This window comes from Bubalus bubalis, chromosome 11 (assembly GCF_019923935.1).
Source record: "Bubalus bubalis isolate 160015118507 breed Murrah chromosome 11, NDDB_SH_1, whole genome shotgun sequence".
Lineage (NCBI taxonomy): Eukaryota > Metazoa > Chordata > Mammalia > Artiodactyla > Bovidae > Bubalus > Bubalus bubalis.
The window spans coordinates 22,045,967-22,061,842 of NC_059167.1; the positions used below are offsets into that span (position 1 = coordinate 22,045,967).

General features: G+C 51.6%; 1 protein-coding gene across 2 annotated transcripts in view; it reads right to left on the bottom strand.

The window, feature by feature from the left end:
• Window positions 1-2,798: 2,798 nt before the first annotated feature.
• PLEKHD1 (pleckstrin homology and coiled-coil domain containing D1) overlaps window positions 2,799-15,876 on the bottom strand; it is a 32,729-nt gene continuing 19,651 nt past the window's right edge. For both annotated transcript variants that reach the window (XM_044924807.2, XM_006056150.4), the window contains exons 7-13: window positions 10,307-10,401; window positions 8,511-8,604; window positions 6,859-7,037; window positions 6,241-6,373; window positions 5,698-5,842; window positions 5,255-5,404; window positions 2,799-4,947 (exon numbers count right to left, since the gene is read on the bottom strand). In XM_044924807.2, the coding sequence (XP_044780742.1) occupies window positions 4,778-4,947; window positions 5,255-5,404; window positions 5,698-5,842; window positions 6,241-6,373; window positions 6,859-7,037; window positions 8,511-8,604; window positions 10,307-10,401 (966 nt within the window). In that variant the 3' untranslated portion in view covers window positions 2,799-4,777. The remainder of the gene's footprint in view (window positions 4,948-5,254; window positions 5,405-5,697; window positions 5,843-6,240; window positions 6,374-6,858; window positions 7,038-8,510; window positions 8,605-10,306; window positions 10,402-15,876) is intronic.

The window sequence follows — 15,876 nt, forward strand, 5'->3', positions numbered from 1 at the left end:
CCACTGAAATGGGAAATCTGTGCCCCGCAACTAGGAGCCCAAAGCCCTCGCAGCAACAAAGACCCAGCACAGCCAAAAGTACACAAATAAGTAAAATTATAATTCAAAAAGGGTTATAATGATAGCTCATTCATCCCCAGTGAGGGAATAAATCAAATAGGAGGAGATTCCAGTTATCACCATTTCTCACCCTCCCTTACATGATGCAGAACAAAACCATACACCTCTCCTCACCAGAACAGGTAAAAGGGTCCATCTCCAGTAGGGACACCCAAACGAGCAAATTGTCAAACTAGGTACCCTTTGCCTGCCTGAGGCTATTCCCATGGGAGCAGTCAGCTCTGTCCCTTCTGTCCGTGCTCAAGTCAGAAGAAAACCTGGTTGACAGCCTGGATGGGAGTGGGGTTTGCGGGAGAATGGATACATGTATATGTGTGGCTGAGTCCTTCGCTGTCCACCCGAAACTACCACATTGCTAATCAGCTATGTGCTGTGCTGTGCTTAGTCACTCAGTTGTGCCCGACTCTTTGAGACCCCACAGACTGCAGCCTGCCAGGTTCTTCTGTTCATGGGGATTCTCCAGGCAAGAATACTGGAGTGGGTTGCTATGCCCTCCCCCAGGGGAATCTTCCTAACCCAGGGATCGAACCCAGGTCTCCCGCCTTGCAGGTAGATTCTTTACCATCTGAGCCATCAGGGAAGCCCATGAATACTGGAGTGGGTAGCTACCAGGGAAGCCTGTTAATCAGCTATACCCCAGTACAAAATGTTTTTGGTGTTACAAAAAATAAAAATTAAGAGGCCTAGCATGCTGCAATTCATGGGGTCGCAGAGTCGGACACAACTGATCGACTGAACTGAACTGAACTGACTGAAGAAAAAAGAAAAGAAAATTCGGCTGACAGTCCTTGTTACATAGCGATGACCAGGACCTCATGGCAGGAACAAAGATTTTTGTTACTTATTAAGAAGCTGTGAAAGTGCTGCAGTCAATATGCCAGCAAATTTGGAAAACTCAGCAGTGGCCACAGGACTGGAAAAGGTCAGTTTTCATTCCAATCCCAAAGAAAGGCAATGCCAAAGAATGCTCAAACTACCGCACAATTGCACTCATCTCACACGCTAGTAAAGTAATGCTCAAAATTCTCCAAGCCAGGCTTCAGCAATATGTGAACCGTGAACTTCCTGATGTTCAAGCTGGTTTTAGAAAGGGCAGAGGAACCAGAGATCAAATTGCCAACATCTGCTGGATCATGGAAAAAGCAAGAGAGTTCCAGAAAAGCATCTATTTCTGCTTTATTGACTGTGCCAAAGCCTTTGACTGTGTGGATCACAATAAACTGTGGAAAATTCTGAAAGAGATGGGAATACCAGACCACCTGATCTGCCTCTTGAGACATTTGTATGCAGGTCAGGAAGCAACAGTTAGAACTGGGCATGGAACAACAGACTGGTTCCAAATAGGAAAGGGAGTTCGTCAAGGCTGTATATTGTTACCCTGTTTATTTAACTTATATGCAGAGTACATCATGAGAAACGCTGGACTGGAAGAAACACAAGCTGGAATCAAGATTGCCGGGAGAAATATCAATAACCTCAGATATGCAGATGACACCACCCTTATGGCAGAAAGTGAAGAGGAACTAAAAAGCCTCTTGATGAAAGTGAAAGTGGAGAGTGAAAAAGTTGGCTTAAAGCTCAACATTCAGAAAACGAAGATCATGGCATCCAGTCCCATCACTTCATGGGAAATAGATGGGGAAACAGTGGAAACAGTGTCAGACTTTATTTTTCTGGGCTCCAAAATCACTGCAGATGGTGAATGCAGCCATGAAATTAAAAGATGCTTACTCCTTGGAAGGAAGGTTATGACCAACCTAGATAGCATATTCAAAAGCAGAGACATTACTTTGCCAACAAAGGTCCATCTAGTCAAGGCTATGGTTTTTCCTGTGGTCATGTATGGATGTGAGAGTTGGACTGTGAAGAAGGCTGAGCGCCGAAGAATTGATGCTTTTGAACTGTGGTGTTGGAGAAGACTCTTGAGAGTCCCTTGGACTGCAAGGAGATCCAACCAGTCCATTCTGAAGGAGATCAGCCCTGGGATTTCTTTGGAAGGAATGATGCTAAAGCTGAAACTCCAGTACTTTGGCCACCTCATGCAAAGCGTTGACTCATTGGAAAAGACTGATGCTGGGAGGGATTGGGGGCAAGAGGAGAAGGGGACAACAGAGGATGAGATGGCTGGATGGCATCACTGACTCGATGGATGAGTGAGTCTGAGTGAACTCCGGGAGGTGGTGATGGACAGGGAGGGCTGGCGTGCTGCAATTCATGGGGTCGCAAAGAGTCGGACACGACTGAGCAACTGATCTGAAGAAGCCACTCCCTGGAGGTGAAACCTTCCTCCTAAGTAGGGACTGCTGCTGCTGCTAAGTCGCTTCAGTCGTGTCCGACTCTGTGCGACCCCATAGACGGCAGCCCACCAGGCTCCGCCATCCCTGGGATTCTCTAGGCAAGAACACTGGAGTGGGTTGCCATTTCCTTCTCCAACGCATAAAAGTGAAAAGTGAAAGTGAAGTCGCTCAGTCGTGTCCGACTGTTAGCGACCCCATGGACTGCAGCCCACCAGGCTCCCCCGTCCATGGGATTTTCCAGGCACGAGTACTGGAGTGGGTGCCATCGCCTTCTCCATAAGTAGGGACACGTGGGTTTAAATGACCACAAGCAGGCAGTTCCGTAATTCCACATTCAGCCTGCAGGGGGCAACAGCTCTCTAGCAATTACCACAATGCGAGTGACTGCCGGAAACGCTTTTAATTGACCAAGGAATTGGGGTTTTGTTTTTGTAAAAAAAAAAAAAAAAAATCAGATCAATATATTTCCAGTAAGTAATTTTTACCCCTACATATTGTCACATAGAGATGTTACTCTCTTTCTATTTACAGTGCTAGATACAGAGTAAGTTTTTAACAAATAAATACTTGTGGATTGATCAGTTGTTTGAAGAAAACCCAAACTTGCCTGAGGCATGGAAAGTACAGAGAGAGCTAGGAGGAAAGAAATTAGAAGTTGGTGAATATGCATGAAAAAGCACTTTCTTCTCTGGTTAATAGTTTGCCCAGGTGGGGAAGTGCATTTGAAAAATCTCTCTCCAAGAGCAAACCATTATTACTTTGGATTCTTTAAAAACAAAGAATAAAATAGTAATCTCGGTTGATAAATCGTCCTCATTTCAAAGTCTGTCTCGCATATGTGATGGATCAATGGGTTCCAGGTTTATGCAGGTTCCTAGGTGTTTAAATCTTTACATGGAGACTCAGGCCTTTCAGATGCATTGACTCTGAAACTCTTGCACCTCTGCTTCCACCTAGGCTTGGAAGAGACTGGTTGAGGCCCGCCTACCACGGAGAAGGGACCATTAAGGTTCGTTTCTCCGGCAGCCCTGACCGCAGAGCAGGGCAGCCCTCCTGGCCTTGGCTGGCCTAGCAGTAGACACGCCCGTGTTTTGAGTCAGTAACATTCCTTTCCCCACAAAGCAGGCCACAGGCCCCTGCCCTGCAGCCATTTGTCCACCTCTCCGACTCGGCTCCATTTTCTGAACAGCGGAGGATCAGCACCTTCAATACCACCAGCATCCCTGAGCACCCTGACCCCTGGGGACTCCTTTTGTGGAGAGGCTAAAAGACTCAGGCAGTTTGGGACAAAAGGCCCTGCCAGAGAGGACGCCAGGCAGAGGTCTGTCCATGAATGAGGGACACGCAGTTCTCAGCAGCCCCCTGGAGGGCAGTGTCTCCCACAAAAGCTGCAGACGGATGTTCCAGCTTCACCCTTGATGACACTGGGCCAACCAGTGGCTGCAAGCCTTCTTCCAGGCCCAAGCCCCATCTTCCAGGGCTCGCAGTGGCAGTTGCATGGGGTAAAGCTTCTGCAGGGAGGAGGCAAGGTGATCCGAGTGGGGCAGCTGAGAGGGAGACCTCCGGGACCCCGCTGACCAGCTGAGCCACGACGGCCGAGGGAGCCGCCTCCCGGCCTGACTGGGAGTGGATGTTGCAGGAGCCGGGCCGCCTTCCTCCACTCCCTGACTTGCTTCCTGTCCTCTGGGGTAGACTTGAGCATGGCTGTTGGCTGCAGCTCTGGCCCAGGGCCCTCAGGACACATATGCGAGGGATTTGGGGGTGGGGGGGTAGTCAAGTCTTCCTCGAGGGTGCTGAGGCTGCAGGTGGGGGAGCTCACCTGAGGAGGGGAGTGAGCGAGTAGCCCCACAGCCAGGGACCCCCAGGAAAGGGGCCCGTGGAGACTGTGGCAGGCCATCAGCCCAGAAGCGCATCGGGCCCCTTTCTTCTCTCCCCCACAGTGTGGTCGACAGAAGGGGCCTTGACAGAGGGGTTCAAAAACCAAAGGAGGGCTGGGAAACCCTGGGGAAGCCAGGGTCAAGGAGGGTGGCAGAGTCACAGAGAGGTACAGGGCGCTTGACAGAGGGTCGTGGGCCCTGCCCACCCCATTCCCCTAGTCAGAAAAGTCTCTCCACACAATCAGGCCCCTCCTTCACTTTACCAGGCAGCACCCAGCTTGAGCCTGCACAGGCCTGGGCCTGGACGCAAGGGTAGGATCTGGGGTGAGGGGGATGGGGTGGCACCCCTGTCCTCTGAGGGTGAGGCTGCCCACCCCCCAGGTGGAGCTCTGGCAGAGAGGAACCGGGTGGAGTTAGGCCTCCCCCTGCCACGCCTCTGCCCCCAGTGAGGAAGGCCTTGGGGGGCCAGGGGTGGGGTGCCCATCACTTTCCCCCCCGGGGAAGCACAGAGGGGGCTCCAGGCTGCGTGGCCATGATGTGGTAGATGGACTCTCGGAAGCGCTGGTCCCTGCTGAGCCGCTTGGCTACCTCCTTCAGCTCTTCCATATTGTTGGCGTCCAGCTGGGAGGTCATAAAGGACTGGGACGGCTTCACTGGGGAGATGGTGGCCCCAGGGGCCTGGCCGTGAACAGCCTTCCCGCCACGGGGACACAGCCCTGTCCCCAACCCCGAGCCCGGCCCCACCCCACCCCCCTGCTCCCCATCCTCCTCATGCTGGTCCATGGGCTCCTGTGACCCTTGGGGAAGCCCAAGACTGGGGCCCCAAGGGCTCAGGCCACACTGTCTGACTTCAGGGCTGGGTCAGCCTCCCCACCTCCCCACCCTGCCTTCTTCCTGCCCATTATCACTAACAGCCCGTGAGCATCCCACCCACTGGTGCCCAGGGGCTGCCACACCTACCGTCGTTCCAGGAGGTGCTGGACCGGCGCCGATGGAAGCGGCAGCTCTTTATGCGGCGAGTGGCCGCCTTGTGGATGTACACCGAGTTCTTCATGATGACCGGCATCTTGGCCTCCAGCTCCGCATTCCGGATACACTCTTCGAAGAACCCTGCAGCCACAGTTCCACTGCAACCTCCCTTCCCGGCTGCCCCTCCCCTTCCCAGGATCCTGGTGGGCTCCAGAGGGAAATACCCCGACCCCATCCTTTGGAAGATCAGAGTCACCTGCTGAAGGGGGAAGAAACACAGGCTTCCCTACCCCCGCCCCAGATCCAAGAGCCAAAGGCAGCCACGCCAAGAGCACGCCCGAAGGCAGGGCGTCTGGAGCAGAAACTCCATCCACGCTGGCCTGGACTGCCGTGCAGAGCTCTGGGGCTGGGCTGGTACCGAGGGCAGGGCTTACTCTTCAGGTGGCTCACGTCAGCCCGCATCCTCTCTTCCTTCTCCTTGTTCCGCACCTTGGAGTTGAGCCCTTGTTCCAGGCTTCGCAAGGCCCCTTCTGCCTCCCGCAGACGCCTCTCCAGGTCCATGCGGACCTTCACCTCAGCCTGAGGGCAGGGGCGAGGAGAGGGAAGTGGGTCCTGGGGCGGGGGAGGGGGGGGCAGCTGCCAGTCCCCGGGGAGCCTTCTCTGATCACCCCTGGCTCAAGTGGGCTTTCTTGCCTCCGGACTTGGATGGAAGCTACTGCGTTCTGCTTGGTGTCTTATGCCCTCCACCCAACGGCCCGGACTTGGCCCCTGCACTGGGCAGGTGTCTATAATGATGCCGCACAATGTGCGGGCAGGCTTCGCCTCAGGGCGGCTGCACTGCCCACGCCTGGCTGGTCAGATTGGCAGGGATAACTCAGGAAGTTGCCTGATGAGGGCAGGGATGTGAGGGAAGTAAGACTCCAGGGGATGGGAGGGCCCCACACCCCGAGCACCAGACGCTCCCAGTGACCCAGCACCTTGAGCTCACGCTCAGCCTGCTGCTTCTCCGCCGTCAGCTCCTGCAGCGAGTTTTGCAGTGCCTGGGACTGGCTGGAGTAGAACTCCCGCTCCTCCTCCAGGGCCCTGGAGCGCTCCTCATTCTCCTTCATCCTGCCCCCCCGGGGAGAGGCGCTCACTCAGGGCCCCACTTGCCAATGGGGCATCCGGTAAGAGGGTGGCTCCTGTGCAGGGGGCTGGCTAGAGAAACCCAGAGACCCTGCTTGGTGAGCCCCAGAGCTGGACTGGGTCCTGTCCCCCCGCCCCGATGGTAATGGGAGTGCTGTGGTCAGTGCAAGGAATCCTGGGTTCAGGTCTTGCTAGTTCTGTGAGCTCAGGAAGGTCCTGCAAGCCTCAGACTCCTCATCAGTAGAAAGCAGCTGGAAGGATCTGTCCAGCCTATTAGACGGTCCTAATGACTCACACCATTTCAAGTTAGCTTGGGATAGTGAAGGATTGCTTCCCACTTGCCTGGTGGGGAACCTGAGACCTAGGCAAAAGGAAGTGAGTGATCCATCAGATCAAGGCCAACCGGAACCCAAGGGCCCAGGTTCAAGGAAAGCTACCCCCGTGGGCTCAGGCCTTCAGGGCTCCCTCACCGCTTCTCTGCCAGGAGCTTCTCCTCCAAGAGTTGCTGCATCTTCTCCTCGATCTGCCTCAGGTTGCTATGGAGACCCCCGCTGGGAGGCGGCTGCTCGCTCTGATTGGCCAGCGTCTGCAGCTGGTTCTCATTCTCCTCCAGCATCTCTAGGGTTTTCTTCTTCTCTATGGAGAGCTCCTGGCATGAGGGAGGAAAGGAAGTGAAGCAGCCTAGGTCAGGTTCTCTGCCTTCACCTGCCTTTCAGTTCTGGCCAGTGAGGCCCTCCTTACTTAATCCTCTGAGGGACACTTGAAATGTCTTCATTCATCCCTTGAGGGAAAAGGTCAACTAGAGTCTCCCTCCTCCCACTGAGGCAAGGCTACTCCTCCATTGATGAAGTCAGGGAAAAGCCCAGCATGGCTTCCAGGGGAAACGGCACCTACTACAATGGGGACCCAAGGCTCAAGGGCGCCACGAGGTTCTGGGTGCTTGTTCCTCCAGGGACAAGTGAGGGAGTGTCTTGGGCTCATGTGAAAAACACCTAACAGGAACCAGCCCAAGAGCAGACTTAGACATTCTCCCCACTTATCAGACTGGGATCTTGTACTACTCAGAAACTCTGGAGTTGAAACTACCCATGAGAACCACCTCCTGTGATGTGGGACAGGGAAAGATGAACAAATGAAAGACACCCCTAACAAAGCCCCATCGGTCAAGGGAGAATAGAAACCTCGCAGTCTACAAGTCTTTCATTTTGTAACCATTGTAACCATCACGGATGTCCCACAACATGCCAGGCTCACTCGAGGCACTGGACTTGGAGGGACCTTAAGACACAATCTAGTGATGCCCACCATTGGAAAACAAAACCTCACATGTTAGGTGCTTTCAAAGACGCACTAAGTGCTGTGGGCCCAGGGCTCAGAGCAAATCCCTCCCCTAGAACAGTCAGGGAGGCTTGACTAAGGTGATACTCGGACTGAGTCTCAGAAGGATGAGAGCATTTTCCAGGCAGAGAAGAGGGTGGAGCACAGTCTGGGCAGAAGGAACAGTGTGGGCAAGGATGGGGAGGATGAAAGGCATGGCTTCCTGGGGGCACGTGTGGTCAGTGGTCTGAAGTTGGGGTTAGGATATCATGGTGCTGGGAGGGGCAGCAGGGGGAGAGGGGACAGGAGGGGACCAGAGGCTGGGACGGGAGTGGGCACTTGGCCGTGCTAAAGTGTTTGCACTCTTTGCTTTGCACATGCCACCTCCTCCTCCCTCACAACTTCTGGGGAATCAAATGGATTTTCCCTCCTGCTCAATGTCACCCCGGAGCAGCTAAGTGAATGAGTCACAGGAAGGAAGCGGTGGGTCACCCTGCCCCCCTCCCTAATCAATCCTCCATCTGGTGTAAAAATATAAGCACTGAAGACAGTGATTTCTTAAGGCCATAGTCACCATAAAGGCAAACTTGAATTTGCCCTTCTGGGTCCTGCTTTGGGCCTCATGTGTTGGCTGGAGTTCCCAATGGTCCACAGAGATGAGACCCTTTAGATCAGTACCCCTTCAGGCCCTGTTTTCCTTGCAGATAACCATCTAGAGAAACACTGTTGGAAAAAAACTGCATCATGTGGCCCAACCGACCAGCCTGCCTCCTTCCAGGCAACCAGCCCGCCTAGGGCCCCTCACCTCCAGAGTCTTCTGTAAGGACTCTGTGAAGTGTCTTAGCTCCTTTTTCTCTTGCTCCACACCCTTGAGGCATCTTGCAGTCAGCTCAAGCTCCCTGTGGGGACAGAAGGCAGGGTATGGCAGTGCCCACCCCTCCCAGCCCCGTTGTGGCTTCCGCCACACCTCTCTGTATGGCTCAGAGGGCTCTCTGAAGGCCAGCTCCTCACATGGCTGGGTCCTGCCAGCGGCTATAGGAGCCCTGGGCTGAACGAAGGAGATTCCAGCCAAGTGAGGCTGAAGTCCCCTGCTCCAGGTACACAGGAATCTGTCAGAGTAAATCCAAGGCCACCCCAAGGGCAGAGAGGAGAGCTGGAGAAATGAAAGCCTCACTCCCTGTCTTCCCAGGACAGCTCTTGCTAGAACCTACTCACCTTGACATGGGATGTGGCTGAGGCCCTTCTCTGGGGTGACAAACTCCTTGCTGCTATTTTAATAAGCCTGGGTCCCCTTCCCCTTGCTTGGGATGTTTTTCCTTTCTGCCCAGTTTTCAAACTCCTACCACCCCTCAAGGCCCAGCTCAATCTAACCTGTTGAAGCCCACAGGGATCACACATATATCTTAATTCCTATAACACAGGGAGTCTGTGCTACGCCTCTGAGCACCTGTTTGCACATTATGGGAAGTATTGTTGATATTTCCTGGGTGTGAGTCTGGTTTTCCCAACCAGATCCTCAAGGGAGGAGATGTATCTTCCATTCCAGGATCTGGCACAATTATGGAAGTATTACATCCAGGTACTTCCAGAATTAGCTGGCTATTAGCTGGTGAGTTTCTCTGAGCTTCTTCTGCCCCAAAAGACATGCCCAGTGACTTTCTTTAATAAGGGTGTTACAAGAAAAATATCCTTCTGGGTTATCACTGATAATCAGTGGTGGTGATGGTGGAGGCTACAACCAAAACCACCTACGGTACCCAGAGCAGTTGTCTCCAAGTTCATGGGTCGACTGCATCAGAATGACCTGGAAAACTTTTTAAAATATAGATTTCTGGGTTCTACTTTCAGCAGATTCTATTAATAATCCTCCTGGGTGTGTTGTTTAGTTGCTCAGTTGTGTCTGACTCCTTGCGACCCCATGGACTTAGTCCACAAGGCTCCTCTGTCCTTGGGATTTTTTCAGGCAAGAATACTGGAGTGGGTTGCCATTTCCTCCTCCAGGGGATCTTCCCGACCCAGGGATCGAACCTGTGTCTCCTATGTCTCCTGCATTGCAGGCAGATTCTTTACCTGCTGAACCATGGGGGAAGCCCTAATAATCCTCTTAGATGATTATAATGTACAATTGGGTTTGCAAACCATACACAGTTAAAAAAAAAAAAAAATTCCCAAGGGACAGGCATCATTAGCCAGAACGTGAAGAAACCGTGCAGAAAAGACAGGGAATGTTGGGTCGGGTCTTGGCCAGGGGCACCTCCAGACCAGCCTGTCCTGTCTGCCCTGGGGTAAGGGAGGTGTGACCCAGCAGGAGGGGCTCGCTGCTGGTGGGGATGTCTGGCTGCACCTGCCCATGCCTCACACTCCCCTGGGCAGAAGTGACCCCTTGGTGTGGGGTCTATGGCTTTTTCTAGGCCTCCCAAGGCCTGGAGCTTTGGGGGGCCTAGAAAAAGGACGCTGGACGGGTCCAAACTAAGTCACTGACCAGTGAGGATCTCCTGAGGGGAGGCCTCACCAGCCTGGCGGGGCACACAGATCCTACACGTCCTAGCCTGGGCGCACCCTCCTCTCCCTACCCCCGCCCCACCAGGGCACCACAGCCACCTCTTGATCTGTTCCTGCTCCATCCTCAGCTCCTGTACCACCTCCTCAAACTGCTGCTTCTCAGCCTCCAGCACCTGGTTCAGGCGCTCAAGAGCCTGGAGAGAATCAGAGAGGAAGAAAAGAGTCAGAGACAGCAAAGCAGCCATGGGGTCAGGAATCCCCGCTCTAACCCAGAGGACACCCTGGGATTCAGTACAATCGGTACCAGACTTAGAATTAAGCCCTGAGGAGTCCTGATCCCACTCAGTGATACACAGTCTCAGTGAAACCAAGATCTGTGATGCACTGGGCTCATTTACAACACCCTTCACAAAAGAATATATATACAGACACATAATTGAATCACTTTTGTTGTATGCCCAACACTAAAACAACATTGTAAATCAATTATACTTCAATAAAAATATTAACAATCAACAAACAAAATGAAACAAAAACACACTTAGCATGCTGAGGGCAGGGTTTAGAAATTATCCCAACATTAGTTCTTACGACTGGCGTGCATGCATCCTAGGTCATGTCAGACCTCTCTGTAACCTGCCAGGCTCCTCTGTCCCTGGGATTCTCCAGGCAAGAGTACTGGAGTGGGTTGCCATACCCTCCTCCAGGGAATCTTCCCCACCCAGGGATTGAACTGGTGTCTCTTAGCCTCCTGTATTGGCAGGTGGGTTCTTTACCACTGGCACCACCTGGGAAGCCCTCTTATGACTGGATGTTTGGTAAAGAATCTGCTAATGCAGGAGATATAAGATACATGGGTTCAATCACTGGGTTGGGAAGCTCCCCTGGAGAAGGAAACGGCAACCCATTCCAGTATTTTTGCCTGGAAAATCCCATGGACAGAGGAGCCTTGTGGGCTACAGTCCATGGGGTTGCAAAGAGTTGGACACAGCTGAGCATCTGAGCATTCTACAACATACTAGGATAATTTTAGATGTCCGCTCTGCTGGGCAGCTCCAGTCACTCGCACCCTAAGCTGTGTTGGCTGACCTCCAAGCCCTGGAGTGAAATGTGTGGGTGTACGTTTCCATTCAAGATCTCTGGAGTGGCATTTGTTACAAGTGACTAAGAAAAGCCATTCTCAACCCCAAGGTCACAGAATAAAGACTTCTTCTCAAGGCATCCAGGAAACAATGAGCATTGGTGGCAGCTTCCCCTGGACTCACCCCCAAGGGAACAGGTGAGGCAGAAAGCCCAGGACTAGCTGACCCAGGGAACCAGACCAGTTCCTTCAAATCTGCTGGCAGGCACAAGTGTTTTCCCAGCAAGCAGGTGCTTCCCCAGGGGACCTGTATTCCCAGGGTTCAGTAACAGGTAGTATTGGTGGGTACACGTCAAGCCAAGGGTGGTTAGAAGCATTTTGTGACAACTGCTTTGTTCCTCCACATATTACGCTGTGGGACGATATTATTTCTAGATGCACATTCTCTGTTATCTTCTAGTTCTGAATTACGCCCTCATTTTTCACCCAGAGGCTTTGTTCTCAAGGATAATGCAAACCCCACCAGGGAGGTCGGTGGGGGGCAGGGCGCTGCCTATAAGGGGAAATTGCCCTTGGCTTTGAGGAGAATCAGAGAAGGAATAAAATCCAAGGAAAGGGAAGAGTCCGATTCCAAACCCTATGTCCTTCACCCCTAAGCTTCTTACCCAAAAAGTTGCTATTTTTTCCCCTGATAATTATTACTGGCATTTTGGGTGTGGCTCATAAGTGGTCATCCCTGGGGCTGCTCACAGGGCTCTGATGTCCTCGTGGAACACTGCACAGCCGCAGTCCACCTGTAAAAGTTGGTGGGGGCCTATGGGCCTGGCCGAGGCCAGTGGAACGTGAACAGAAGTGTGTCCCTCCAAGCAGATGCCTTTTACAGACAGGGCGTGACACGCTGTGTTCCCTTCCCTGCCACGGCAGCCAGTGCCGCCGCTCACAGTGGCGCTTCCATGAGCCTGGGCTCCCCAAGCGAGGAGGCATGGAGCAGAGCCCCGGCTGAGCCTGTAGGTGAGTGAGAAATAGACCTTTGCCCTTCGATACCACTAATATTTTGGGGTTGTGTGTGATGGCAGTGGACACAGCCACATGCAGACATAATATAAATACATTTAAAATTTTATTCTTGTAGACCTCCCTCTTTTTAATCCAAGAAGAGCTCAGAGCTTCAAAAAGTTGCAAAGCCTCTATTTTCATACATTCTCAGTAGCTGACATATGGTATTGTGAATGACAATAAACATTGATGTGGCCTAAGATTCGTATTTCCTCTCTCTCTCTGGTGGCCTCTACCTGCTGCGGCAGGACTGTTACAGGCTAGAGGCATCCCTGGGCTTAGACCTGAGAAGTCACAAGGGCACTTGGCTCTTATGGGCACCTGGCTTTTGCTGCTTCAGAACAGATCAGATAGGACCTGACTGGAGGACACCCTCCCATGGTCTCAGCCTCTTGGCCTGGAGAGACCCCTTTTTCCAATACCTCCACTTGCAAATAGTTCCCTTTACTTACTGTTACTCTGTGATATCTTTTTATAATTGAAAATGAGAGAAAGTAAATTATTAAAACCCCATGGAAATGTCCATACGCTGCTGATGGGAGTGTCAATAGGTACATGTTTTTAAAAAGCAGTTTGGCCATATGCATCAGAAGGTCTAAAAGTTCTTGCCCTTTGAGTCAGTAATTCCACCTACAGGAATCTATCCTAGGGAAATAATTAGAAAAGTAGACCAAGATTTATATACAAAGATGTTCACTGTGGCATAATTTATAATAGTGAAAACAGCTTAGATGTCCAAAAGTAGAAGATTAATGAACATCACAATCAGTGCTTGGTCATTAAAACTGATGTTTTCAAGAAATGTTGAATGACATGGAAAATTGCTGAAGGTATAGTGTTAATGAAGGTAAAATGAAAGATATCATGAAAAAGCCCATAAAACTGAGTATCTAATATGACACTATTAGGTTTAAAATATATATAAGAATAATCTACAGGAACAAAGACAAAGGAAAAATGCTGAATTCACAGTAATTCTCTGTGGAGTTGTAGGGTTAAAGGTAAAACTTGTTTTCTTCTTCACGTTTTCTAAGTTTTCTACAAAGAGCATGATTTCTACCATTCTGGGGGAAAGAGCAAAAAGAAAGAGAATCTTCTTCCTGGATGCTCACTTCTTTCCCATCTTCCATTTCATCCAGATGATTCTTAAATGCTGTCCAAGTGTAGCCTAAGAATGCTGACTGGAGTGGCACACACAGTCTATAAGCCTGAAGCAGCTAGAAGCTCCTGTTCATGCAGCCCAAGATGGCACGAGTCTTTGAGGCCCCCCTGCCACAGGCTGCGGTCAGCTAAGACCCACAGCAGCTCAAGTCTTCGTCCACCACATCATACACCTATCAGTGACTGTTGGACTTACTTAAGTTGCCAAAGTATGAGGTTGGAAAGAAGTCGGTAGAAAGCAGATTCCAGTTCCATGGAAAGAAGAGCTTTCAAATAATGGAACAATAATGCAAAGGACACCTCCAAAGCTGCCCGTGGCAGAATCACGATCAACACCCATCAGGGAGGTCACCTGAGAGTCTCACCTGAAAGGGAGAGGTCCTTTCCAGCTCCAAGAGTCTGAGTTCTGACTGGGAGCACTCACAGGCAAGATCCCTGCCTGAAGGGTCCTGGGCATTTCTGATTTCCCGTGTGCCTGCCCACATGCAAGGTTGAGCTCTCACAGTTCAATCAGAAGAGGGAAGGCAGGACAGCTGCCCTCCCCCAGGGGATAAGGGTGATTGACCATGCCCAAAGGAGCCAGGGACACCTGAGGGACCTGTGCCCAAGGAAGGGCATTGTCTTCCGGAGAAACGCAGAACATTGTTTTATTTTGTTTTTGTCTGCACCATGTGGCAGGCGGAACTTCACGGACCAGAGATCGAACCCACGCCCTTTGCAATGAAAGCACAGAACCTTAACTACTGGACCACTGGGGAAGTCCTAAAGGCATTATCTTCTGATCTTAGGGCAGAAGAGCCCAGGACGGTGCCCTTTGAACTCTCAGCTCGTGCCCCTTGAGTTCCTGGCCCTTTCTACCATGCGGAGGATGTCAGAGCTACACGATCACACAGCACCCGTCGGCCCAGGCCTTACCAGTCCACAAAGCACCCTCTGCCTTCTGTTTCAATGAGCCCCACAGCAACCTGGGAGCCAGCCAGGCACAGCCATCACTCTTACTGGGGCAACACAGAGGCAAACGTGCCCACGGCCACACAGCTAGTGATAGATTGGTACCAGACCCTGTGTCTCCTTTGAAACCAAACACCTCTTAAAGATCAGAGAATCTTCAACTTATCACTGGGCCAGGGTACCACATGCCTTTCTAAGTGGCCCAAGCAAGGCACTCCCAGAGCATCTCTGTGACCTGGATGCAGATGGGAAAGGAGACGGGGGGCAGGTGGATCCATAATACAGATGAACAAGACAACGGAGGGAAACCCTGGACAGCATGACTCAGGGAGTTCTATTCTCCATCTAGAGCACACCACTGCCCCGGAAATGTGAACTTGAACACACTCCTCTCCCTCCTGCCAGCCCGGGGCAGCCTTCACTGGGGCACCAGCTGGACTCAAGTGAGTCTCACTCACATTTTGTACCTAAAACCCAGGAAATTCACAGCTGGCCGGCCTCCCTCCTTCAGCGTGCTAGGGCTTTAAGCGAGGCCTGTGAGCAGTGGGTCTCTGCTGGCCTCATTTCCTGGCTAAAGACCTAGATAGAGTGTCTAAATTTTCCTCGGGCTGACTGCTGCCCCAGATTTAGCCTCTCTGATGGATAAGTCTGTCTCCCCCTGCCAGTGGCTGTATCTGTCACTCCATCCCATCCCCTGGCTTCCTAAATTACCTGCCTTTAAGTTGCTGACAATCTACCCCGTCTCACTTCTCAAAATGTACAGAACAGGCAAAAGAAAATGCCCACACTCTAATACAGGAGGGATCCATTTGAGAGCCTGATCCTAGGGGCCCACATGTAGCTGGGGGGAGAAGGCTCAATGCCGTCACCAAGCCAATCCTCAAATCCATGCGATCCTAATAAAAATCCTCAGATTTCCTTCGCTGGTTGGTTGGTTGGTTGGGTTTTTGTAATTAACAAAATGACACTGAAGTCCAGCTGGAAGAAAAAAATGGGTGAGAATATCTGATAACATTTTGAAAGAAGAAAAATGAGGGTGGACTGTCCTACCGGTTAAAAATCAAGATGCAATGTAAAATTATAAGAATTAAAAATATTAAGTCATTCCACAGCATTATCAAGCGCCCTTCCTAGGTCAGGTACTCTGAGAGGCCCCAGCAGTATTCAGGGTCCAACAGCGCCGTGAGGCTGCTTCTTCTTTTTTTTTTTTCCCCGTGATATGCTTCTTGACTGTCAGGTCTGTTCCCAAGCCCAGGGAGGGTGGTTGGGAAGGGCGAGAGGTTTGTGAGAATCAAGTCAGAGAAGCAGGCACTGAGCCCAGCCCTGAACTTGCTTGGGTGAGATAAGCAACAGGAACCAGGCAAAGAGAAATGGACTAAATCAGGCCCTCCTTCTGTGGGTGTGCTGGGGCAAGCCACTC